The sequence below is a fragment of the Dysidea avara genome, chromosome 7 (assembly GCF_963678975.1).
Source record: "Dysidea avara chromosome 7, odDysAvar1.4, whole genome shotgun sequence".
Classification (NCBI taxonomy): Eukaryota; Metazoa; Porifera; class Demospongiae; order Dictyoceratida; family Dysideidae; genus Dysidea; species Dysidea avara.
Window position 1 is genome coordinate 16,776,411 of NC_089278.1, and position 26,215 is coordinate 16,802,625.

Here is a 26,215-nt window from a genome sequence, read left to right on the forward strand (position 1 = left end):
AGCTAGTTAGACATAGCACAGATATATGCATGGAGCAGATGACACATCCAGATGGTATATAGCAAATTATGACAATAGTAAATGAGCATACAACTAAGTGAGCCTGTATGTGTACCAATAGCGGTAAGCAACATACTTAGCAGAGTTGTTGCAGGACCAGCAGGGACTAATTCCCGAGAACCTATGAGTACCAAGGAGTGTGCAAATATAGCATGAGTATAAAGGAGTTTGTAAATATAGCATGAATGTACACAGTAGGTCTGCCAATTGGTTGTATGCAAGTGTCAACTACCTGTATGCAGTAACAAATGTACACATGCATTAGTGAGCATTAAGTGAGTCTGCAAATATCGCTACGCACTGTATTTTGTGCAAGCATGTAAGCAGAACATAACATAAAAGCCCATAAGCAGCAGCAACAGTTGTATTCAAAGTTTGAATACAGCCAAGTACTATACATACAGACATTGGTAAGCACGAGTAAACTTACAACTAGAGCTAAAGAGGTTACATATGTAGTATATAAGACTGCAATGATTTTAGACGTTGGTTATGGCTTTATGCCTACTGATCACACAAACTCGCATAGAGATATAGCAGTTTATAGTGTATGCATACGCTTTTCAAGTTTAAAGTACAAGAGTACTCTTGTACACACAAACACTATGCACTGATGAAGGCAAGTGCAACTGAGGACTGGAGGTGTGTACCCCCAAAACAAGCTGGTAAATATTTAATTGTATAAGAAGAATGTAGATAGGTTGCAGAGGGCATGGAAGGCTTGCAAAGAATCCTAGACAATGACACCTATACTACAGGGAAACACTATAGTAAGGTATTATTATATGTATATGGAGAGGGGGTGTGCAACCTTGGTATGGATATACACACCTAGCCTCCTACCTACATGCAGCCACCAATGAACATGCATATGCACGAGCATTGAGCACACCTGCAGAAAGCAACAGCCATTGAGCTATATAGGTATGCAGCAGTTGATGTATACTGGAGATATTACAAGCTACATGAGCAACCAAACAAAATATTTAATTGCATAAGAATGAAGATAGGTTGCAGAGGCATGGAAAGCTTGTAAAGGGCCCTAGACAATGACACCTATCCTACCGTTAAACCAGGAAAACACTATAGTAAGGTATTATTATATACATGGAGAGGGGATGTGCAACCTTGGTATGGATATATGCACCTCCTACCTACATGTGGTGTGTGTGTGTGTGTGTGTGTGCGTGTGTGTGTGTGTGTGTGTGTGTGTGTGTGTGTGTGTGTGTGTGTGTGTGTGTGTGTGTGTTTAACAAATAGGTGTCTAGCATAAACAGGCATTTAATAATCAAGTGTGACTAATAACTGGAGTCTATAGTAATTAGAATAAGTAGTAGTTAGCTCCTTTCCGAAATAAGGGTTCATCCTTTGAACCCCATGATTCTGCCAATGATGCATAGAAAGTTGTTTTTACAGTTCCCACTCCCACCATCACTGTTACTGCCCCCAGTAATCAGACAGTTGGTAAGCCATTAACTCTGGAATGTAATGTGACTACTGTGAGAGGTATCACCAGTAGAGTGGACATTGTGTGGAGTAGTGATGGTACAGAACTGGAGAGAGTGGAAGGAGTTAATATTAGCTCAATGACAAGCAGTACTGCAATGTACACAGACACTTATACTATATCACTACTAACAACATCTGATGATGATAAAGTATACCAGTGTGAGGTGGTGATTAATTCTAACTCAACAGTGACAACTAACAACAACATCACACTGGATGTGACTGGTGAGTAATGAATAGGGATTACCATAATAGTGGGAAATTTTCAAAAGGTTAAATTCTACAAAAATTCAAAAATAACAATGTATTTTGGAAAATATGCGACCAGATTTGCAAAAAGGGATCTTCCACACACAACCAATTCTGTGAACTTGGAAGACCATAACTTAGTGTTCAAGAAAGATACAAAGCTGAAATTTTCTCCATCCATTAACCTATAGTGGTGCTGAATTCTGACCAAACTTAGTCAATATCTTTTTCTAATCAATTGTCAAAGTTTGTAAATTGGATGTGTGTGCCGCTTTTCGCAAATCCGGTCACATATTGTTTTGGAATTTATCAGAAATGGCTAGCTTGTCACAAGGACCAATACTGGTATTACATCTTAGAGGTGATAATCAAGGAAGTATAAGCAAAGTTTCGTGTCTTCTATTTCAATTAGCCAGCAATAAACCTCAGTATAGCTAGGCACTAGCCACTGGAAGGCAAACACAATTCAATTTCATGAGTGATACCACAAGTCTTGAAGCGTAAGACAAAATCGTTATCCTAGCCTGAGTTAAAACAGCTGGAAGGGCTAAGAAAGCCAACTAGTTGCGGATCAATTTGCAGTCTGTTTGGATTTACATTATAAGGCCAAACAATACAGTTCAAGCTAGTAAAGAGGAAGGGGTAACTAGATGCACCATAGCCAGATGGGTATTTATCTATACTTATGCTTAACTGGACAATCAAAGCAGCAAATTCTACTGTACGTGATCAATACAACCATTATTAGCTTCTTCCTATTACTAGTGCTTGGAGTTCACAAATCCTTCTGGTTAATTATCTAAGGTGTGACACAGTAAAGAAGATCCATTTTGAAAATGTATATTTGAACTTACAATCAAGCACTGTTTTTTGAAAATTTAACCTTTCAAAAAATTCCTGCTATATGGTACATTGAGAAGTGCTAGTGATAAAACCTTTTGGTATAAATAAATAGCACTTTAGTGTGGGAATTCAAAGGAGCTGATTGGGGTTTAACTGCATATTGCCCGGGCAATATCATGAAAAAGCAGCTATAATTCCCGGCTAGTTCAAAGATATGAAACATTTTGACTCGTTTTATTGAGCGACACAGAACTTTACATTGCGGGTTTTAATTTACGGGTCTACCTAGGTTCAGTGTAGTTGCTAAGTTTCAAGTAGTTGATTGTTACCAAACTGTATTCTATGTATGGTGAATGGTCACTGAAATAATCGTTTGGGTGGTATGTGGGTGTGTATTTCTACCCACTACGTGTCAACCATTGAGCAGACCATGGAATGATGCAACTAAGACTACATGCTGCATTAAAATAGGTTAGTCACTGGTTATTTTATATAGTAACTTACATGCTGTCCCAATTGTCCCAACAACAAAGTTAATACACCTCATAGTAGACTTAATGTAGTACAAAATAGCAAATTTATAAACTCCTTACCACAATCATATGTGACCAGATTTGACAAAACCAGGCTTCCACACACATTCAGATTTGTGAATTTAAAGGACCATAATTCAATGTAGGAGTATGCTGTCACTTTCACATTTTGACCTGTTATTGCGTTGTGTGTTGAAGCATAATGAACAGTCTGAGTGCTGTTAGCCTACGCTATTAAAACCATGATCAATCATTATATACTGGTGTATAATAAACATGGTGAGCTCTCGTTAGTTCTTTCATCTATTAGGTGAGTGCATGCAGAATGATATATATCATTCATACCATGGCTGCTCTGGATATATACACCCACAGCCCTCAAGCCTATGACCCTCAGACTTTGGGTGAATATATAATTCCTCACAGCCATGGTATAACTATTACAAGTAGACTCAAGGAATAAACATGCTTTGCAATTGCATATTTAGTCTATATGCACATAATACACATCTACAATACATTTCCAGCTAAATGCAAAGATTGTCCTAATATTTGTCATACTTACAGTTCCTCCTCTCACCATCACCACATCACCAAGTCGTACAGTACAAGGAGCTATGGTTGGTGATCCCCTACTTGTCCAGTGCATAGTTGATACAGTTGATGGAGTGGAGCCCAGTTTAGTAAACATCAGTTGGATGGGACCTGGAGGAGATTTAATAGTGAATACTAGCAGAGTAACTGTCAGTCAAATCACATCCAGTGATAACACTTACAATAGAAGTCTGATCTTTACCCAACTGTTTGAGGATGATGTAGGAATATATACATGTAGTGTATTAATATTTGAAAACAATAGATCAAGCTCTTTTGATCTACAACCCTTTATTGGTAAGAATTAACATATCAATGGCATGTAGCACCTGTACATCATGTGACTGTATGTAAAATAAATTTGTATGTGGACAGATCAAAAGCTGCTACTAGCTAGACTAAGTGTGTTACAAATCAGTTGTTTACAGTAGGTCTGGAACAAAGCTTCAGAAGATTTGCAATGTTCAAAGTTTTGCAAACTTTTGTAACATGGATACTAGCAAATCTAATCAGTCAAAAAGCCATGTGCTTTCTGGAAGCATGCAGCTAACCTTATTATATTTGCAATCTACACAGTTGTACTAGAGACTGTACTGCAGCTGCAACAAAGTGTGAGACCATATGGGTGTACACCCATCAGCTATGATAATTATTTACTAACACGACATATTCAACAAAGCTTCCAAGCTCTTGCAAGAATCTTCGGAGACCTTCATTCCAGCCCTAGTTTACAGCACACTTTACAACAAAGTTATGTGCCGTGTATAAGCCTAAAAGGCACAACTATTAGCCAATCTATATACTAACTATGTATCACAAAAAAAAGTTTTTAAAGGTTTATTTTATTGTAGATTACAAATTTAGTGATTACTGTATATCCGTGTGTCAGAGTTTCTATACAGTAATAAAATAAGTAAATAAAATAAATAAAAACAGTAAGACTGCTTCCTACATGGCAATGGCTATTGCAGAGTATGTGCTCAACATAATGCAAACCAACACAATAATATTATTTCGACCAAAGTAGCTCAGGTAAAAATTCGACATTGATACTTTAAACAAGAGTTCATGATATTTCTATATGGCCATACGAACTCTTGCTTTAAACATATAATTATTAGTATGAATTCCGAGCTCAAGAACTACCCTAGTCTTTATAACTTTCTCTCTGCTACAATCAAGTACCTTTGATTCACACACACACATGCATGCTATACCACAAAATAGATATAACATGAGCATTTGATTGTAATTAAACATTCTACCCTTTGGCTGGGCATCATGTTCACAAACCAGATATAAACCTCTTGTGCGTGTTACAACTTTAATTTGTGTCTTTACAGTGAAAAATGCATGTGATAACTTATTCAGATTTATGAATTAATAATATTATTTTTATAGTTCCCACACCCAGTGTAACTGTTACTGCCCCCAGTAATCAGACAGTTGGTAAGCCATTACCTCTGGAATGTAATGTGACTACTGTGAGAGGCATTACCAGTAGAGTGGACATTGTGTGGAGTAGTGATGGTACAGAACTAGAGAGAGTGGAAGGAGTTAATATTAACTCAATGACAAGCAGTACTGCAGTGTACACAGACACTTATACTATATCACTACTAACAACGTCTGATGATGATAAAGTATACCAGTGTGAGGTGGTGATCAATTCTAACACAATAGTGACAACTAACAATAGTATCACACTGGATGTGACTGGTTAGTTTATACCACTTACAATACTGATAATAATATTAGTAAATTAACTTTGCAAAAGCAGCTTTTGGGGCACAGTGTGAATTCATAAATTATAAATGATAAAAGAAAATTACAGACCAACCTAGGCAGCTACATACATGAATAAAATGTTCATTAAATGAAGTCATTTAAAGCTTTTCATATTTTGGAGAACCTAAAGTACAATAAAGCAATCTCTACAACCCTGCTATTTTATACAGGTTTTCCACCCAAGTGTGATTGAATCACAATGCTTACATTATGGGTTAACAAGTTGTGCACCATCTGGGGTTCAAGATGTACAAGGGGTATTAACAGTATCGTCCAGGTTAGAATACATGCCTATAGGAGCACTGCATACATAAGATAGTAAGTATGCCACATACGCTGTTGTAGCAAAATAATTCACTCTATGTGCCAGTTACTAAATATGATTTTGAAAGTTTATATTTTCATGCTGCATGCACGTTAAGTTTCTCAGCATGGTCTTATGATGTTTGTTCACATTATCCTAGACAGTGTTCAACATTTGGTGATGTATATTATCAGGCAAAGCACTTTTTGCTTGTGTTGGAATTTTTGTATCAATTTTTATCTTTTATCATTCATACAGTTCCTCCTCCCACCATCACCACATCACCAAGTGGTACAGTACAAGGAGCTATGGTTGGTGATCCACTACTTGTCCAGTGTATAGTTGATACAGTTGATGGAGTGGAATCCAGTTTAGTAAATGCCAGTTGGATGGGACCTGGAGGAGATTTAATAGTGAATACTAGCAGAGTGGCTGTCAGTCAAATCACATCCAGTGATAACATTTATAATAAAAGTCTTCACTTTACCTCCTTGTTTGAGGATGATGCAGGAGTGTACATGTGTTTTGTGATGATACTTGAAACTAATGAGTCATCTTCATTTGAAATCCAAATACTAGCTGGTATGTACGTATGTATATACGTATGCTATAGACATTAGTCAAGCTTTATACAACATAACTGGCTACATGCATGTAACTGTAGAATTATATCTAAACAGCATTTCAGTATTAAATATAACCATGTAGTAAAACCCAATGACACGATAATCATTTTAGACGGGTAAAGGAAGATTATAGTGTGGTAGTTTCAGAAAACAAAACAGTTTTATAGTAATCTTATCATATGTATTTCTTTATGTGATAAGCTGTATTTGGCTACACCAAATTTAAAATAACGAGATGGTCTTGTAAAAAATACTATTAGTGACAATTTATGTTTGACTAATTTCAGTTTTTCAGTTTCCATTTAGTTAAAGTTTCAGTTTTCAATTTATGTTGTTTCCAATCTCCCCTTGGATACCATGTCAAAACCAGTCGTGTGTGTCTGTGTGTGTTAACTTTTATCTGTGTCTGAATTTATGGAGAAAAATGCATGCAATAAATTATTCAGAGCTATGAATTAATGATATTATTCTTACAGTTCCCACTCCTACTGTAACTGTTACTGCTCCCATTAATCAGATAGTTGGTCAGCCATTACCTCTGGAATGTAATGTGACTACTGTGAGAGGTATCACCAGTAGAGTGGACATTGTGTGGAGTAGTGATGGTGCAGAACTAGAGAGAGTGGAAGGAGTTAATATTAGCTCAATGACAAGCAGTACTGCAGTGTACACAGACACTTATACTATATCATTACTAACAACATCTGATGATGATAAAGTATACCAGTGTGAGGTGGTGATCAATTCTAACACAACAGTGACAACTAACAATAGCATAATACTAGATGTGACTGGTGAGTAATGAACAACTATGAAGTACTAGTAATAACTCTTTTTGATTTGCAAATAAAATGATAGTTATTATTCATACTTTAGCTCAATATTTACGGGTAAGTAGAAATGGAGGGATATATATAATCGTACATTGTAATTGCTTATCTAGTCTTCTTGCACACTTACACTAAATATGCATCTACACTGAATATGGCAATCATACTAATTCTTGCATATGTACAGTTCCTCCTCCCATAGTCACCACATCACCAAGTGGTACAGTACAAGGAGCTATGGTTGGTGATCCTCTACTTGTTCAGTGTATAGTTGATACAGTTGATGGAGTGGAGCCCAGTTTAGTAAACATCAGTTGGATGGGACCTGGAGGAGATTTAATAGTGAATACTAGCAGAGTGACTGTCAGTCAAATCTCATCCAGTGATAGCACTTATAATAGAAGTCTGATCTTTACCAAATTGTTTGAGGATGATGCAGTAAAATATACATGTAGTGTATTAATACTTGAAACCAATGGATTAAGCAACGTTGAACTACAACCACTTGTTGGTAAGAATTAATATATTATTGGCAGAGGTGTAAATAATGGCATCCAGTACGTATGTAAATTCTAGTACATAATACATTGTGTGTCTGTTAGTAAAATAAAATAATCTGTAGTATAGTGTAGTGAAAAGTCATCAAAAGTAGGCTTGAGTCTATTATGCCAGCATAGTTTAGGTAGGCAAAAGCATCAAGCATAATGCTAGCATAATAGGCATTATTTGAGCATTATTTTGGAGAAGCTCCTCTAGAGAGATAGAAATTACAATAAAATTGCCTATTCAATCTATTGCATACCAATCTCTATCAAAGGTAAAATAAACAATGCAACTGTTGTGATAATTGCTAATTTAAAGTTTTATAGAAGTTTGAATAGCAGATTTTTTTGGATAGCTACCAAAGAAAATTTGTGATTTATGTGTCAATTATGGTTTCGTATGGCTGTTTTAACTTAAAATTTGAGGCTTAGTAAGAAAAGGAACAGCATAAAAATGAGCATAATTGACTAATTTTGCAAAAAGCAAAATGGGTAAATTCAAATGCATAATAGACTCAAGCCTAATCAAAAGTATCCATACACCACATAACCATAGGAGTAGCCACTGCAAAGTGGTGAATATGACAATAGTTATATTATTATTGATGCTTTACAGTGAACAGCACTGAGGGTACATGTGCTGCAGCCTTAGGATTACCTAACCTAGCAACGGTTACAATATTAAATAGTAATAGTTAAACTGCTCCCTGACTGCTGCAATATCCATTATAATTTGTAATCACATTGTACTACCACAAAATACCACGGTATTTTGCCCAAACTAGCATAGATAGCAATTTGGCATCAATGAATACATTGAACAGGCGCATATTTAGGATGTTTCCTGGGGTTCTGGAAACCTTTTAGCTTGTGGGGGGACACCAGACTATCTTAGTTACTAAATGGGAACATGGCAGGTTAAGATATCGCTACACTGTAATAGGAAACCTACATTGGTTCCTTAAAGAATAACTAGGTTTTGTATTGAAAAACTTTTTGAAGATCGAGATACTCTAATAAAGTAGTCAAAACTACTCTAATAAAACATTCATAACAGAATATGACATCAAAATGGAATAATGTAAATGTAAGACTAATCTGAAATTTAGAGATACTTAGTATATAGTTTTTAATTTCAATTAGATAATTTGGAAATGTATTTGGATCACTGATCAACCATAAACCATAATGACATTTAGCACTAACTAAGCATAATATAATTTATTATGTTGAAAATAGTTTATACTATTCATGAGGCCAATCTAAAGCATTTTAAATTGTGTCAGTGGCTGGGGGCTGAGTCATTAGCATCTATTATATACTCACTAGCAAACCTGGAAACCACCTTGGAAACATCCTGGATATGTTCCTGTTGAACAATTGTGAATCCCAAGATCACAAACTAGTTTTATAACTTCCTCTGCACTACAAATAACCACCTTTGATCCATGCACACACTATACCACAAAACAGCTGTATAGGAAACATTTGGTTAATAGCCCTTAGATGCCATGTTCACATGTACAAACCTTGTGTGTGTGCGTGCGTGCGTGTGTGCGTGCGTGCGTGCGTGCGTGCGTGCGTGCGTGCGTGTGTGTGTGCGTGTGTGTGTTATAATTGATCATTTATTGTGTCTTTATGGGAAAACGCATTTGATAAATTATTCAGAGCTAAAGGAAAATTATGAATTAACATTTTTTCTTACAGTTCCCATTCCTGTTGTGACAGAGACTGCCCCCAGTAGTCAGATAGTTGGTCTGCCATTACCTCTGGAATGTAATGTGACTACTGTGAGAGGCATCACCAGTAGAGTGGACATTGTGTGGAGTAGTGATGGTGCAGAACTAGAGAGAGTGGAAGGAGTTAATATTAGCTCAATGACAAGCAGTACTGCAGTGTACACAGACACTTATACTATATCACTACTAACAACATCTGATGATGATAAAGTATACCAGTGTGAGGTGATGATCAATTCTATCACAATAGTGACAACTAACAATAGTATCACACTGGATGTGACTGGTTAGTTTATACCACTTACAATACTGATAATAATATTAGTAAATTAACTTTGCAAAAGCAGCTTTTGGGGCACAGTGTGAATTCATAAATTATAAATGATAAAAGAAAATTACAGACCAACCTAGGCAGCTACATACATGAATAAAATGTTCATTAAATGAAGTCATTTAAAGCTTTTCATATTTTGGAGAACCTAAAGTACAATAAAGCAATCTCTACAACCCTGCTATTTTATACAGGTTTTCCACCCAAGTGTGATTGAATCACAATGCTTACATTATGGGTTAACAAGTTGTGCACCATCTGGGGTTCAAGATGTACAAGGGGTATTAACAGTATCGTCCAGGTTAAAATACATGCCTCTAGGAGCACTGCATACATAAGATAGTAAGTATGCCACATACGCTGTTGTAGCAAAATAATTCACTCTATGTGCCAGTTACTAAATATGATTTTGAAAGTTTATATTTTCATGCTGCATGCACGTTAAGTTTCTCAGCATGGTCTTATGATGTTTGTTCACATTATCCTAGACAGTGTTCAACATTTGGTGATGTATATTATCTAATCAAAAACAGCCAAGCTGTAAAAAAAGGTGCGGCCCCCATAAAGGCCATGGTGAAAAAAGATGTGAAATCCAAGGTGGCGGCCAAGAAATGGCTGTGATGGTAGGTTAATGGTTACATTTTAATAACAACAATTCAGGTGAATTTGGTGCCAAGACCAAGCGGCACAAAATTCACCTGAATTGCCGTTATTAAAATGTAACCATTAACCTACCATCACAGCCATTTCTTGGCCGCCACCTTGGATTTCACATCTTTTTTCACAATGGCCTTTATGGGGGCCGCACCTTTTTTTACAGCTTGGCTGTTTTTGATTAGATATCACTTCTTTTTGTATTTGTATACTGCAAAGCCAGCCTATGGCTGGTTTTGGGGCTTTTTTAACCCATGTGTTTTTTTCTTTACCACAGGAAGAAGAAAAGAACTTAAAGAAGAATTTTAGTACTTCAATTATTTTTGATTTTATTAGTAATTATACAAATTATATGCATATATTTATTACATGCTCATTATTCCCCACAGGATTTTTTTTGCAGTTGATCTCTCTACTGGGTGACTTGAAATGTAGCTGAACTATATACAGGATGGTTTCTTTGTAGCTGAACTCTCTGTAACAGGTGATTTGTTTGCAGCTAAACTCTCTACATGGTGGTGTCTTTATAGCCGAACTCTCTACATGATGGTTTCTTTGTAGCTGAACTCTCTATAAGGTGACTTCGTCTAGCTGAACTCTCTACAGGGTGATTCTTTTGTAGCTGAACTCTCTGCAGGGTGATTTGTTTGCAGCTGAACTGTCTACATGATGGTTTCTTTGTAGCTGAACTCTCTACAAGGTGACTTCGTCCAGCTGATCTCTCTACGGGGTGATTTGTTTCTAGCGGAACTCTCTACAGGTGATTTGTTTGCAGCTAAACTCTCTACATGGTGGTTTCTTTGTAGCTGAACTCTCTACAAGGTAACTTCTTCTCTACAGGGTGATTTGTTGTAGTTGAATTCTCTACTATGTGGTTTGTATGAGGCTGAACTCTCTACATGGCGGTTTCTTTGTAGCTGAACTCTCTACAGAGTGATTTGTTTGCAGCTGAACTCTCTACATGATAGTTTCTTTGTAACTGAACACTCTACAAGGTGACTTCTTCTAGCATGATCTTTCTACAGGGTGAATTGTTGCAGCTGAACTATCTACAAGGTAACTTCTTCTAGCTGATCTCTATACAGGGTAATTTGTTTGTAGTTGAATTCTGTACAGGTGGTTTCTTTTTAGCTGAACTCTGTACATGATGGTTTCTTTGTAGCTAAACTCTTTACAAGGTGACTTCTTCTAGCTGAACTCTCTACGGGGTAATTTCTTTGTAGCTGAACTCTCTATATGATGGTTTCTTTGTAAATGAACTCTCTACAAGGTGAATTCTTCTACCTGATCTCTCTACAGGGTGATTTGTTTGTAACTGAACTCTGTACAAGTGCGTTTTTGTGGGTGATCTCACTGCAGGTTGATTTTTATTATTATTTTATTATTATTGTGATTTTGCTGCTGAAAGACATGGATACAAACTGGGGGGTTGGTATAAAACTAAACTAGACTATAAAATACAGCAGCTGGTGTGCTGATAAGAGCTATCAGCACCCAATTATAAGTTAAGATTACAAGGGAGCAACTAAAAATTACAAGTAAACTAATTAATTAACAAAGGGGTAATTGGGGTGGAACTACACCTATGACAAGGACATACAACATGATAAGTACAGTAATTATTGTCATCAAAGTTTGAAGTGAACATGGCCCAGAAGATGTTGTTTAACTGTCTCTTTAGTGTTGCTATAGATAGATCTAGATTTAAAGGTGGCAGTACATTCCATAAACGTGGTAAACGGTTAAAATAAAAGTGGCGGGAGGTGCTATATTTCGTATAATTATGAACTAGCTTGGAATGGGTTGATGATCTTGTAGAACTGTTGCTGTTAAAATGGACCCACTTGGAGATGTCAAAGTGTAAAGATGGATTCTTGATGGATTTAATAAAAAATAACAAGTCATTTAGTTCGTAAGTAAACATGAGGGGAAGCATCGACAACTTTAATAGTCTAGTTTTATAGGATGAAGTATAATCATTAAGAATGTACTTTGTGGCTCTCCGCTGAACCCTTTCCAAAAGCTGGATATCTTGAACAAGATTGGGTCGCCAGATTTGGGAGCAGTACATAAGTTGAGAACGCACCAAGGAGATGTATAATTGTTTCTTTGTCAAGATACAGTTGGTTGTAAAACTACGACGGATTAAGCCTAGCTGTTTGTAGGCTCTGGACACAACCATATTACAATGGGCAGACCAGGAGAAGTCAGTAGATATCATGATCCCAAGGTCTTTAATCAGTTCTGTCGATTCAATATTGTTATTGTTGAGGAAGTACTGAGCAGTACTATTATTGTTGCACCAAAAGTGTAAAACAGCACATTTGGAGCAATTAAATGATAAATTACGCAACACGGACCAGTTGCTGGCTATGTTAAGGTCCTCTTGTATAATGTTGAAGTCTTCAGCAGTCTTAGCTGTATGTATACACTTGGTGTCGTCAGCAAATAAAAAGGGCAGTAATTCTTTTAATAGCGAAGGAAAATCATTGATGTAAAGAATGAACAAAAGAGGACCAAGGATGCTGCCTTGTGGTACTCCTGATAATACAGGTAGCACCTCTGAAATAGAATTGTTAATACGTACTCGTTGTTGTCTGTTGAGAAGATAAGCCTGAAACCAATTCCACAGGTCACCGCGAATTCCCAGGGACCATAACCTGGTCAATAAGTCATTGTGGGGAACAGAGTCGAATGCTTTTCTTATATCAAGATATATTACATCAATGGGAGTGGATAATTCATGAGCTTCAATTACAGAGTTGATAAAGAGGAGTAGTTGTTGTAATGATGACCTGCCTCTAACAAAACCAAATTGTAATGGTGAAACAAGCTTGATTACTTTGTCAACTATCTTGTTGTACACTAATCTTTCCAAAATTTTTGAAAGAATACAAAGCAGTGAAATTGGACGATAATTTTTTATGTCTGTCTTCGGACCTGACTTGTGTATGGGAACTATAAGATGAGTCTGCCACTCACTAGGAAGAGAGCATGAAGTGATGGACAAGTTAATTAAATGATGGACAATAGGAGTAATTGGACCAGCACACTGTTTCAGTACCTCAGGGCTCATGGCATCAATCCCAGCTGCTTTACTAGCATCCAAGGAAGACAGACATTCAAAAACTTCCTCAGGTTGGATATCAATTGAGGACATAGCAGGTATGTCAGAAGGGTTGTCTGCAGTCTGTGGTTGGTCCATAAAACTTTTGGTAAAAACTGAGTGAAAGTATTTATTAAAACCATTGGCTATACCAAGATCATCATCACAAGAATCAGAGTCAAGCGACATGGCTGCTGGAATAGACCGATTGTTTTTAAGGCTTGAGATAAATTTATAAATTCTATTGGAGTTTGATGAAGAATATTGTTCCACTAGAGAGGATTCATAGGCTTGCCTTGAAGATGTTATGAGCTGTTGTAGGTTTTCCTCAGCTGATTTCAGAGTAGATTTATTGTGTTCTGTTGGATTACGTTTAACCTTTTTACGTATTGTGTGTAATTTGTTCAGATAGTGTTGTATTTCCGAAGTAAACCACTGGGGCCTATTGGGCGGACGTTGTTGTTTCTTTGGGATGTACTTGTCCATAGATTCATGTAATAGGTCCTTCAACCTTGCCCAAGCAATCTCAATGTTATCAGAATAGAAAATGGCATCAGCATTATTGAATGCAATAAATTGATTTAGGCCCAACCAGTTTGCTTTATTCAAGTTGTATGTAAGTTGCTTTCCATTTCTAGAGCTATGATGGTGAACAGAAGCACAAATAGAAAATGTTATTATAAAATGGTCAGATTGTAGTGGAAAATCAGTGAGGGGATGAACGACTAAGTCATTGATCAAGTCAGTATCACTGGTAATTACTAAATCCAAAATATTTCCATGAATGTGTGTGGGCACAGCAACATGCTGGAACAAGTTGTGATCAATTATAAGATCACAGAGGCGGTCAGAACTGTCAGCAGTAGAGGCAAAAGTTTGCCAGTCTATATCTGGAGCATTAAAATCACCGAGCAAAATGACATCCCCTGAGCAACTTAATGTTGTGATATAGGAGTAAAGGTCTTGAACATGATCAGTTTTGTAATTGGGTGGCAAATAGACAGCACAGATAATTAAGTTATGATGGGAGTGAACTGAAATTGTTACTATTTCTAGATTATCTGGAGAAGCAAGTTCAGTGGTTTTAAAGGTAGATTTCACTGCTAGCATGACACCCCCACCTTTGGATTTGTTTGTAGCTGAACTCACTAAAGGGTGATTTTGCTTGTAGCTGAACTCCTTGCATTGTATCTAGTTTCTAGCTGATCTCTCTACAGGGTGATTTGTTTGTAGCTGATCTCTCTACAAGTTGATTTGTGTGTAGCTGATCTCTCTGCAGGTTGATTAATTTGCAGCCGATCTCTCTACAAGGTAATTTGTTTGTAGCTGAACTGTCTATAAAGTGATTTATTTGTAGCTGATCTCTCTGCAGGTTGATTTGTTTTAGCTGAACTCTCTACAGGGTGATTTACTTGTAGCTGAACTCCTTACATTGTGACTAGTTTCTAGCTGATCTCTCTACAGGGTGATTTGTTTGTAGCTGATCTCTCTACAAGTTGATTTGTGTGTAGCTGATCTTTCTACTAGTTGATTTGTTTGTAGCCGATCTCTCTACAGGGTAATTTGTTTGTAGCTGAACTCTGTACAAGGTGCTTTTTTGTAGGTGATCTCACTGCAGGTTGATTTGTGTTGATTTGTTCATTGCTGATCGCTCTAAAGGTAATTGATTTGTTGCAGTTGAACACCCTGCAAAGTGTTTTGTTTGTAGCTGATCACTCTAAAGGGTAATTTGTTTGTAGCTGAACTCTCTCCACAGTGACTTGTGTGTAGCAGAATTCTGTGTAACTGAATTCTCTAGAGAGTGACTTAATTGTAGCTGAATTCTCTACACAGTGCATGACTTGTTTATAGCTGAACTTTCTTCAGTATGACTTGTAATGTTCTGAATCTCTATAGTGGTATATTTGCTTAACTCTCCACATGGTGACTGTCTTCTTGCTGAACTGTCTATAAGATTAACTGTTTGCAGCTGAACTCCCTACAGAATAACTTGTGATGTAATAAAATTCTATAATGGAGTAAATAAATTAGCCGAATGCTCTATTAGGGTGACTGTTCTATTAGAGTATCTCGATCTCGCATTTGCTACACGGAGTTGGCTTTGGAATCATAACTCAGTGGTTTGTAATCCGATTCTTCTGTACTACTGCAAGGACTTTCTATGAAGATTATTCCAGCTATACACCGATTTTCAGCTCATTGCTCTAAGCGGTTTGCCTAGTAAGCGTGAAAACTAATACATTTTTATTCATAAAAATCGATCGCGTAATTGTGACACAGGTTGGGATTTGTGTCATATCTCCGTGGTCTTTATCTCGATTCCTTTCAAACCACCAAAAGGCACTCCTACGATGGTTACTCCATCTACATAGCAATTTTCAACTCATTCCATGAAGCGGTTTACCCTGTAGGCGTGACAACAAATCGATCTTGTTTTACGCGAATAATCGATCATAACTCCTGAACCATTCATTGGATTTGTACCAAATTTGATGCTAGGATTCGCCTTTGGACTCCCTTTCTGTGTACCAAATTTCAAGGCGATCGGAGTACGCGTTTGCTTGTTATAGCAATTTTTGCAAGTGTGCGAAAAGACGAAGAAGAAGAAAAAAAAAACGAAGAAAAAAAAACGAAATTTTGGCAGCTCGTATCTCGGATATGGCTTGAGCGATTTCCTTCAAATTTGGAATGTAGACTCCCTCAGCTGGCGGGCAACTGTGTAGCAAATTTGGTTCCAATCAGATAAGTTATCACCGAGATACAAAGGTGTGAAAATGACGTTTTCGTTCTTCCTGTCAATATACTCACGGTGTGGCGCGCCGGCTTCTTGGGCCGCACGACACACTACCGTGTGTCTTGATCAGGCAAAGCACTTTTTGCTTGTGTTGGAATTTTTGTATCAATTTTTATCATTCATACAGTTCCTCCTCCCACCATCACCACATCACCAAGTGGTACAGTACAAGAAGCTATGGTTGGTGATCCACTACTTGTCCAGTGTATAGTTGATACAGTTGATGGAGTGGAATCCAGTTTAGTAAATGCCAGTTGGGTGGGACCTGGAGGAGATTTTATAGTGAATACTAGCAGAGTGGCTGTCAGTCAAATCACATCCAGTGATAACACTTATAATAGAAGTCTTCACTTTACCTCCTTGTTTGAGGATGATGCAGGAGTGTACATGTGTTTTGTGATGATACTTGAAACTAATGAGTCATCTTCATTTGAAATCCAAATACTAGCTGGTATGTACATATGTATATACGTATGCTATAGACATTAGTCAAGCTTTATACAACATAACTGGCTACATGTATGTAACTGTAGAATTATATCTAAACAGCATTTCAGTATTAAATATAGCCATGTAGTAAAACCCAATGGCACGATAATCATTTTAGATGGGTAAAGGTAGATTATAGTGTGGTAGTTTCAGAAAACAAAACAGTTTTATATTAATCTTATCATATGTATTTCTTTATGTGATAAGCTGTATTTGGCTACACCAAATTTAAAATAATGAGATGGTCTTGTAAAAAATACTATTAGTGACAATTTATGTTTGACTAATTTCAGTTTTTCAGTTTCCATTTATTTAAAGTTTCAGTTTTCAATTTATGTTGTTTCCAATCTCCCCTTGGACACCATGTCAAAACCAGTCGTGTGTATGTGTGTGTGTGTGTTAACTTTTATCTGTGTCTGAATTTATGGAGAAAAATGCATGCAATAAATTATTCAGAGCTATGAATTAATGATATTATTCTTACAGTTCCCACTCCTACTGTAACTGTTACTGCTCCCATTAATCAGATAGTTGGTCAGCCATTACCTCTGGAATGTAATGTGACTACTGTGAGAGGTATCACCAGTAGAGTGGACATTGTGTGGAGTAGTGATGGTGCAGAACTAGAGAGAGTGGAAGGAGTTAATATTAGCTCAATGACAAGCAGTACTGCAGTGTACACAGACACTTATACTATATCATTACTAACAACATCTGATGATGATAAAGTATACCAGTGTGAGGTGGTGATCAATTCTAACACAATAGTGACAACTAACAATAGCATAACACTAGATGTGACTGGTGAGTAATGAACAACTATGAAGTACTAGTAATAACTCTTTTTGATTTGCAAATAAAATGATAGTTATTATTCATAATTTAGCTCAATATTTACGGGTAAGTAGAAATGGAGGGATATATATAATCGTACATTGTAATTGCTTATCTAGTCTTCTTGCACACTTAAACTAAATATGCATCTACACTGAATATGGCAATCATACTAATTCTTGCATATGTACAGTTCCTCCTCCCACCGTCACCACATCACCAAGTGGTACAGTACAAGGAGCTATGGTTGGTGATCCTCTACTTGTTCAGTGTATAGTTGATACAGTTGATGGAGTGGAGCCCAGTTTAGTAAACATCAGTTGGATGGGACCTGGAGGAGATTTAATAGTGAATACTAGCAGAGTGACTGTCAGTCAAATCTCATCCAGTGATAGCACTTATAATAGAAGTCTGATCTTTACCAAATTGTTTGAGGATGATGCAGTAAAATATACATGTAGTGTATTAATACTTGAAACCAATGGATTAAGCAACGTTGAACTACAACCACTTGTTGGTAAGAATTAATATATTATTGGCAGAGGTGTAAATAATGGCATCCAGTACGTATGTAAATTCTAGTACATAATACATTGTTTGTCTGTTAGTAAAATAAAATAATCTGTAGTATAGTGTAGTGAAAAGTCATCAAAAGTAGGCTTGAGTCTATTATGCCAGCATAGTTTAGGTAGGCAAAAGCATCAAGCATAATGCTAGCATAATAGGCATTATTTGAGCATTATTTTGGAGAAGCTCCTCTAGAGAGATAGAAATTACAATAAAATTGCCTATTCAATCTATTGCATACCAATCTCTATCAAAGGTAAAATAAACAATGCAACTGTTGTGATAATTGCTAATTTAAAGTTTTATAGAAGTTTGAATAGCAGATTTTTTTGGATAGCTACCAAAGAAAATTTGTGATTTATGTGTCAATTATGGTTTCGTATGGCTGTTTTAACTTAAAATTTGAGGCTTAGTAAGAAAAGGAAGAGCATAAAAATGAGCATAATTAACTAATTTTGCAAAAAGCAAAATGGGTAAATTCAAATGCATAATAGACTCAAGCCTAATCAAAAGTATCCATACACCACATAACCATAGGAGTAGCCACTGCAAAGTGGTGAATATGACAATAGTTACATTATTATTGATGCTTTACAGTGACCAGCACTGAGGGTACATGTGCTGCAGCCTTAGGATTACCTAACCTAGCAACGGTTACAATATTAAATAGTAAAAGTTAAACTGCTCCCTGACTGCTGCAATATCCATTATATCTTTGTAATCACATTGTGCTACCACAAAATACCACAGTATTTTACCCAAACTAGCATAGATAGCAATTTGGCATCAATGAATACATTGAACAGGCGCATATTTAGGATGTTTCCTGGGGTTCTGGAAACCTTTTAGCTTGTGGGGGGACACCAGACTATCTTAGTTACTAAATGGGAACATGGCAGGGTAAGATATCGCTACACTGTAATAGGAAACTTACATTAGTTCCTTAAAGAATAACTAGGTTTTGTATTGAAAAACTTTTTGAAGATCGAGATACTCTAATAAAGCAGTCAAAACTACTCTAATAAAACATTCATAACAGAATATGACATCAAAATGGAATAATGTAAATGTAAGACTAATCTGAAATTTAGAGATACTTAGTATATAGTTTTTAATTTCAATTAGATAATTTGGAAATGTATTTGGATCACTGATCAACCATAAACCATAATGACATTTAGCACTAACTAAGCATAATATAATTTATTATGTTGAAAATAGTTTATACTATTCATGAGGCCAATCTAAAGCATTTTAAATTGTGTCAGTGGCTGGGGGCTGAGTCATTAGCATCTATTATATACTCACTAGCAAACCTGGAAACCACCTTGGAAACATCCTGGATATGTTCCTGTTGAACAATTGTGAATCCCAAGATCACAAACTAGTTTTATAACTCCTCTGCACTACAAATAACCACCTTTGATCCATGCACACACTATACCACAAAACAGCTGTATAGGAAACATTTGGTTAATAGCCCTTAGATGCCATGTTCACATGTACAAACCTTGTGTGTGTGTGTGTGCGTGCGTGCGTGCGTGCGTGCGTGCGTGCGTGCGTGCGTGTGTGTGTGTGTTATAATTGATCATTTATTGTGTCTTTATGGGAAAATGCATTTGATAAATTATTCAGAGCTAAAGGAAAATTATGAATTAACATTTTTTCTTACAGTTCCCATTCCTGTTGTGACAGAGACTGCCCCCAGTAGTCAGATAGTTGGTCAGCCATTAACTTTGGAATGTAATGTGACTACTGTGAGAGGTATCACCAGTAGAGTGGTCATTGTGTGGAGTAGTGATGGTACAGAACTAGAGAGAGTGGAAGGAGTTAATATTAGCTCAATGACAAGCAGTACTGCAGTGTACACAGACACTTATACTATATCACTACTAACAACATCTGATGATGATAAAGTATACCAGTGTGAGGTGGTGATCAATTCTAACACAACAGTGACAACTAACAATAGCACCACACTGGATGTAACTGGTGAGTAACACTTACAATACCGATAATGTTATGGACAAATACCCTTGTCACAGATTTCTGGTTTTTAATTCCAGATTATTTACTGTAGGAACCTTTTAGGGACACCTACAATATTGAAATTATTTCTACCATCAGGGGTGTTTCTAAGGTTTCCAGAAACTGTCCAGCATGACTGAGATACTCTAATAGAACAGTCCCTCTAATAAAACAGTGTCCCCAATACATGAGCACATACAAATGTAACAGACTGCTGAAATCACTCTGTAACTTTCTGGAGGCATGCCCCCCACCTGCTAGATTGCATGCAAGTGTGGAATACTTTTCTTTCTACATAATTATGCAATGTAACTATGCTTTGACACCATAAAAAATCTGAACTGGAAACCAGTTATCAAAATATTTGGAGTTGCCCATTATTAAACTTTCTAGTTGAATAACCACATTTTAATTAAATATTTAATGAATCGGTTTTACAAGTATGAAAGAAAAATTAAAGTTTAAAATTTGATTAGGGATCATAGAAATAAAAAGTTGTGAAACAAGGGAGGTCGTCTACACCTGAAGATATACTAGTAGACATTTAATATATAATTCAGTTTTATAGATTGAATTAGGGGATCAGATCTCCACTAGTATATTAACTAAATTAGGAATTAAATGTCCACCAGGTGTAGGCTAAGTTTGAAGTTTGATTAGGAATCATAGAAATAAAGAGTTGTGAAACACGAATAAATATGAGGGTGAACATTAATTGGGATATGCATAATTAAAGTTATTAGAACGATCTTTCTCAGCCATAACTTTATCTAAGTACACAATCACTGCAATCTCAAGACATTTGCTACAAGACAATCACTAGCTAAATTGATCAGAGACCAAATTTATTTGAGTCATAGCTACTTCAGTACAAATTAATGAATTGTGATGAGTTGGCACAGTACTAGCTAGAAGCTGCATTGTCTTTCAAAGGTTTTTAAATCACAGTTAAGGGGATGGAGTGTAGCTGAGATATCTAGGTTGTGTTAGGATGCACGTATGGTTACTTGCATCCCAATTAATGCTAACTTTCCTGTGGATTTATCGTGTACCCCGCAGATTTGCTACAAGTAAGGATAAAAGAGCGTATTATCAAACAAATTTTGTTCATTCCACCATGGAGTCTTTATAATCTGTAGCATGCTACGTGATTCCAGTCACAAAAAATAACATTGTTCTGGGTTGTTCCAGCTTTTCCATACTCCAAACCTGTAAGTTCAAGTGATGATAATTTTAATTATAAACAAAGTATACATATGCATCACTAGTAAAAATCTGCAGTGTTCCTCATTTCTGCAGAGCAAAGAATATGACAATTACAAAGAAAACGCCATGGGCTGGCTTTGGGGTATGTAATTGCAAAAAAAAAAGATATCTAATCCAAATAGCCAAGCTGTAAAAAAGGGTGCAACCCTCAAAAAGTCAGTGTGAAAAATATGTAAAATCCAAGGTGGTGGAGGTGATGGTAGGTTAATGGCAAAAATTTTAATGATGACTCAGGTAAATTCAGTAGCAGAGGAAGTAGTTGGTGTTGGGGAAGGGGGAGGAGGGCAGAGTATAGAATCTCTGGTAGCAGAGGGGTCTGGGAGGCTGTGATCCCCAGAAGCTGTCACCATTTTAACTTTCACGATGTCTTAAAGTTACCAGAATTGATTTATAGGTACAATTTGAAGTATTTAAAACTAAAACACCAACTTTTTAAAGTCAAAAGTATTTTAAAAAGGCTATTTGCAGTTAATAAAAAACCTCTTTTGGCAAAGCTTTTAGCTGTTGACTACAGGGTTAATGAACATAGCATAGCATTTATAAACAATATAAACAGCCCTTAGACACCTTGGTACAGTGGTAAGACACCAGCTCTCAAAGTAAGTGATCATTCCTGCTGTGAGCATTTTTTGTGTTTTTTCAATACTTTTAGGAACACGTTTTTATAAAGCGATTTGACTGCTCTATTAGGGTATTTTATTATTTTATTTTACTGAAAGGCTTTTAGTATATCAATCTTTCAGCCCACTACAATAAGGATAATTTCATTGAGACATCACTTCAGCAGAGCAAGGGGGCCTCAGTCCCCCCCAAACACTTTCTGCCATCTATGGGTGAATTTGATGCTGAATCCCAGTGGAACATGTAGGCAAAACAAATTCATTTTATTACATTAACTGCAGCAAGAAGCATATAGCTATGTGACATACTACCTTTAAAGCAATCATCTTAATGCCACTAATTTTTTTAAGTTGTTAAAAAAGGTCCTTAAAGGTTTAATTCAAATGCAGAAGGTGTTTAACATGTGGTGAGTATGTGATAACAGGCAACACACTTGTGCTTGTGTTGGAACTATTATTGTATTGCACACACAGTTCCTCTTCCTACAATCACTACGTCACCAAGTGGCACAGTAGAAGGAGCTATGGTTGGTGATCCCCTACTTGTCCAGTGTATAGTTGATACAGTTGATGGAGTGGAGCCCAATTTAGTAAACATCAGTTGGATGGGACCTGGAGGAAATTTAATAATGAATACTAGCAGAGTGGCTGTCAGCCAAATCACATCCAGTGATAACACTTATAATAGAAGTCTGATCTTTACCTCCTTGTTTGAGGATGATGCAGAAGTGTACTTGTGTTTTGTAAGGATACTTGAAACTAATGAGTCATCTTCACTTGAAATTCAAACACTAGCTGGTATGTGTATATAATATATACATATGTTAAGGTTTACTAAATGTAATAGTTGTAACATGGGAATACATATCAGGCAATTCCTGAATGCCCTGTGTTACAACTAATATGTAACACTTCCCATCCATATCAAGCTGATGGCCTGCATAGGGTGATCAATCACCCAAGTGCAACCACTGGATATATTATATATGGATGCCTAAAAGTTTTGATTATGGTTCAACAGCTAGTACTTTCTGGTTATGTTGTTACGATCAATGGACAAATCCTAGAGATATCAGAGACAATTTTGGTTATGCGAGTTTAATGTTTTAATCAGTGCTATTGAATCATTTATGGAATAATTATGGAGTTTACAGGCCTGTAACTGGGAGGTTTCGGAGGGTTCTGAAGAACCGCCTCTTGGAAAAAAGGTCCACAATTTCAGTAAATAGGTCCACAATTTTACCAAAAAGATCCACAATTTTAGTATACAAGTCCAAATTTTCAGTAGCAAAAGTACATTAGCTACAGTTTACTAATTACCACTAATAAGAACCTAAATTAAGTGCTCTGAGTAGCTCATTCAGTGCTTGTATTAAATGCAATGCACTTTACAGTAGCAGTAGAGATGTTTTTCCAGATGTCATCCATGTAGCTAGTCTTGAGCTTTCCTAAAAATATTGTCACTTTTATTGACTGAAATGCTACTAAATTCAACCTTTTAGTATCTATTTTCAAAACATGTCCTGGGGAGCATGCCCCAGGCCTCCTAGTTTCAGCATGGAAGCATGCTAGGTGCACACACTATAATATAATCTGAATCATACAATTTAAATGGTCCCCTTTTTTTCTAAAACAACCTACCCAGATAAAAAGTCTGGCTACAGCCCTGGTTTACTAAAGGCCTAGATAGGTAAACTTGCTTGTAGAGTGGTTACTTCATGCAAAGTGGTAACTTCATGATGGGGATGTGGTCCATATTCGGATACTTGTGGATACAATTGGTGAATAAACTTTAGCACTAGTTTTCACCTTAGCCCAAAGTTTTTCAATTTGTAGGATGGCGAAGATAACAAAATGGTTTCTGTCTGAGTGGTTTTCATGGTGAAATCCAAGTCAATTTTAACCTTAACATCTATATAATTGCTGCCCACTTGTAGCCTGGTCTACATTCAGATGTATCTCGGCTAGTACATATGAAATGTAGCCTGGGCGGCTCCTTTGATCTGAGGTGTGAAAGTGTTACGCATATGTATATACACTTATTAATCTGTAATCAAGACTCATAGTAGTGAGTCACATGTCTAAGAAAATATAATGTGCATGCCACAAAAAATAAACCTGATTACTATAGTGAGTTATACACATGCAGCAATGGTTATAAGCAAGCACTAATGTTTTCAACTCAATATTAGAGGCAACAAATTCTTGTATCTATACTTATTAAGCATGATTCAAATCAGTACTGAGAAATTTGGATACTAATAAAGCATGAGGCAAAGTCAATTGTTTTATTAGCATAAAGGCCATGCGCTGATTACTTTATTATTCATATAGCATGAGGAAGGCAAGGTTTTAGAACATTTATGGAAGTTTCCTATCCCAGTACATGACAAGCACTAACATGGCAGCTCCATACGTTAGCTAGCTAGCTTATTGTACACTGGCATGTCTTCATAAACTATTTCAGATGTTTGCTAGTTTCTCAGCTTCACACAAGTGAGGGTCCGCAACCCAAAAAATCAACTTTTACAAATCAATCCCCCTACCATTGTAGAATGTTCATTGTGGTATCCCACTGCTAGATCCACCATAAAACCAGAGGCACAATTGTTGTCTTGACAAAAATATTGTTTTTAGTATCTCGCAAGACACAAAACTTATTTGTAAAATTTCGTGCTCAACACAAAAAACTGAATAAAGGTTGCTACTCATATCTAGAGTTGTTGTAGTTAAAAATTATGCACAGTAATAAGCAAACAAATTGCTGGGTGCCTGGCACAGGGTAGCTTTCATTGAAAAAACAGGCAAAGAAATACGAACTTTCGATTTCAAACTGCCCTGCTACCCAGGGCAAGAGAAGTCAACTCTTCCTCATAGTGTTTCAATACGATTGGGTGCATAGTCTGTCTATGCTGTTAGTTTTGGAAAAGATCTGAGACTTCTCACCATCTGGGTGACGAGCGTCAAAATTTTCTGCAGGATCAAAGAATTGTCTTGCACTTTCTAGCCATTTCCAGCACTTCTGAAGCCACAACAATCATTAATTATTGACTAAAACTATTCAAAAGATGTCCCTGGATGTTTGGTAGCAGTGGTTGTCAATTATTGTTCATCCACAGCTTCCACACCTGGCTCTAAGCTATGCACCACAGGAGGCAGCTAAATCGTCCAAATTTGACTTCACTTCTCACGCTCCACAGCAGCTTCAAATCTTTACTAGATCGCCCTACATCACCATTATGCTGCAAAATATCCCAAAACAAACCAAAAAAAAAAGCACGAATTTTTCATTTTCGATTTGAGCTGGGTGGAGCTCCTGGTGAGCTGCTGGTGAGCTGCTGGTATACTGCATCATATGAAATCACAGAAACACCAACTGCTACTACTACCAAACGTTTTGGACCATCATTTATCATCATTCTAAACAAAATTAGGTGACCAGTGTGGCATCAGAAGTACTGGAAAGAACTTTTGAACCATTGAGAGAATCCCTTGGAATGACTCATGAAAATTTTGATGCTCTTCACCCAGATGGTGAGAAGTCTCAGATCCTTTCCATCCAACCTTATCACATCACTATGAGGAAGCGATAGGGCAGTTTGTATTCGAAAATTTGTGTTTCGTTTCCTGATTTTTTAAAGAAAGCAACCCTGTGCCAGGAACCCAGTGAATCATTTGCTTATTACTGTACATACTTTTTAAATTACAATAACTCTAGCTAAGTAGCAAGTTTTATCCGGTCTTTTGTGTGGAGCACGTAATTTTAAAAATAAATTTTGCATCTTGAGAAATACTAAAATCAATGTTTCTGTGAAGACAACAATCATGTCTCCGGTTTCATGGTGGATCTAGCAATGGGATAGTACAATGAACATCCTACGATCGATTTGTAAAAGTTGATTTTTTGGA

At 36.6% G+C, this 26,215-nt stretch overlaps 1 protein-coding gene across 1 annotated transcript in view; it reads left to right on the forward strand.

Annotated features, from left to right (window-relative positions):
• Positions 1 to 26,215, forward strand: part of LOC136260774 (uncharacterized) — a 192,834-nt gene that overhangs the window by 108,243 nt on the left and 58,376 nt on the right. Inside the window, exons 14-25 of the mRNA XM_066054640.1 lie at positions 1,477 to 1,794; positions 3,762 to 4,085; positions 5,190 to 5,507; positions 6,139 to 6,462; positions 6,983 to 7,300; positions 7,524 to 7,847; positions 9,586 to 9,903; positions 16,630 to 16,953; positions 17,478 to 17,795; positions 18,019 to 18,342; positions 20,067 to 20,384; positions 22,781 to 23,104. Coding sequence (XP_065910712.1) covers positions 1,477 to 1,794; positions 3,762 to 4,085; positions 5,190 to 5,507; positions 6,139 to 6,462; positions 6,983 to 7,300; positions 7,524 to 7,847; positions 9,586 to 9,903; positions 16,630 to 16,953; positions 17,478 to 17,795; positions 18,019 to 18,342; positions 20,067 to 20,384; positions 22,781 to 23,104 — 3,852 coding nt within the window. The remainder of the gene's footprint in view (positions 1 to 1,476; positions 1,795 to 3,761; positions 4,086 to 5,189; positions 5,508 to 6,138; positions 6,463 to 6,982; positions 7,301 to 7,523; positions 7,848 to 9,585; positions 9,904 to 16,629; positions 16,954 to 17,477; positions 17,796 to 18,018; positions 18,343 to 20,066; positions 20,385 to 22,780; positions 23,105 to 26,215) is intronic.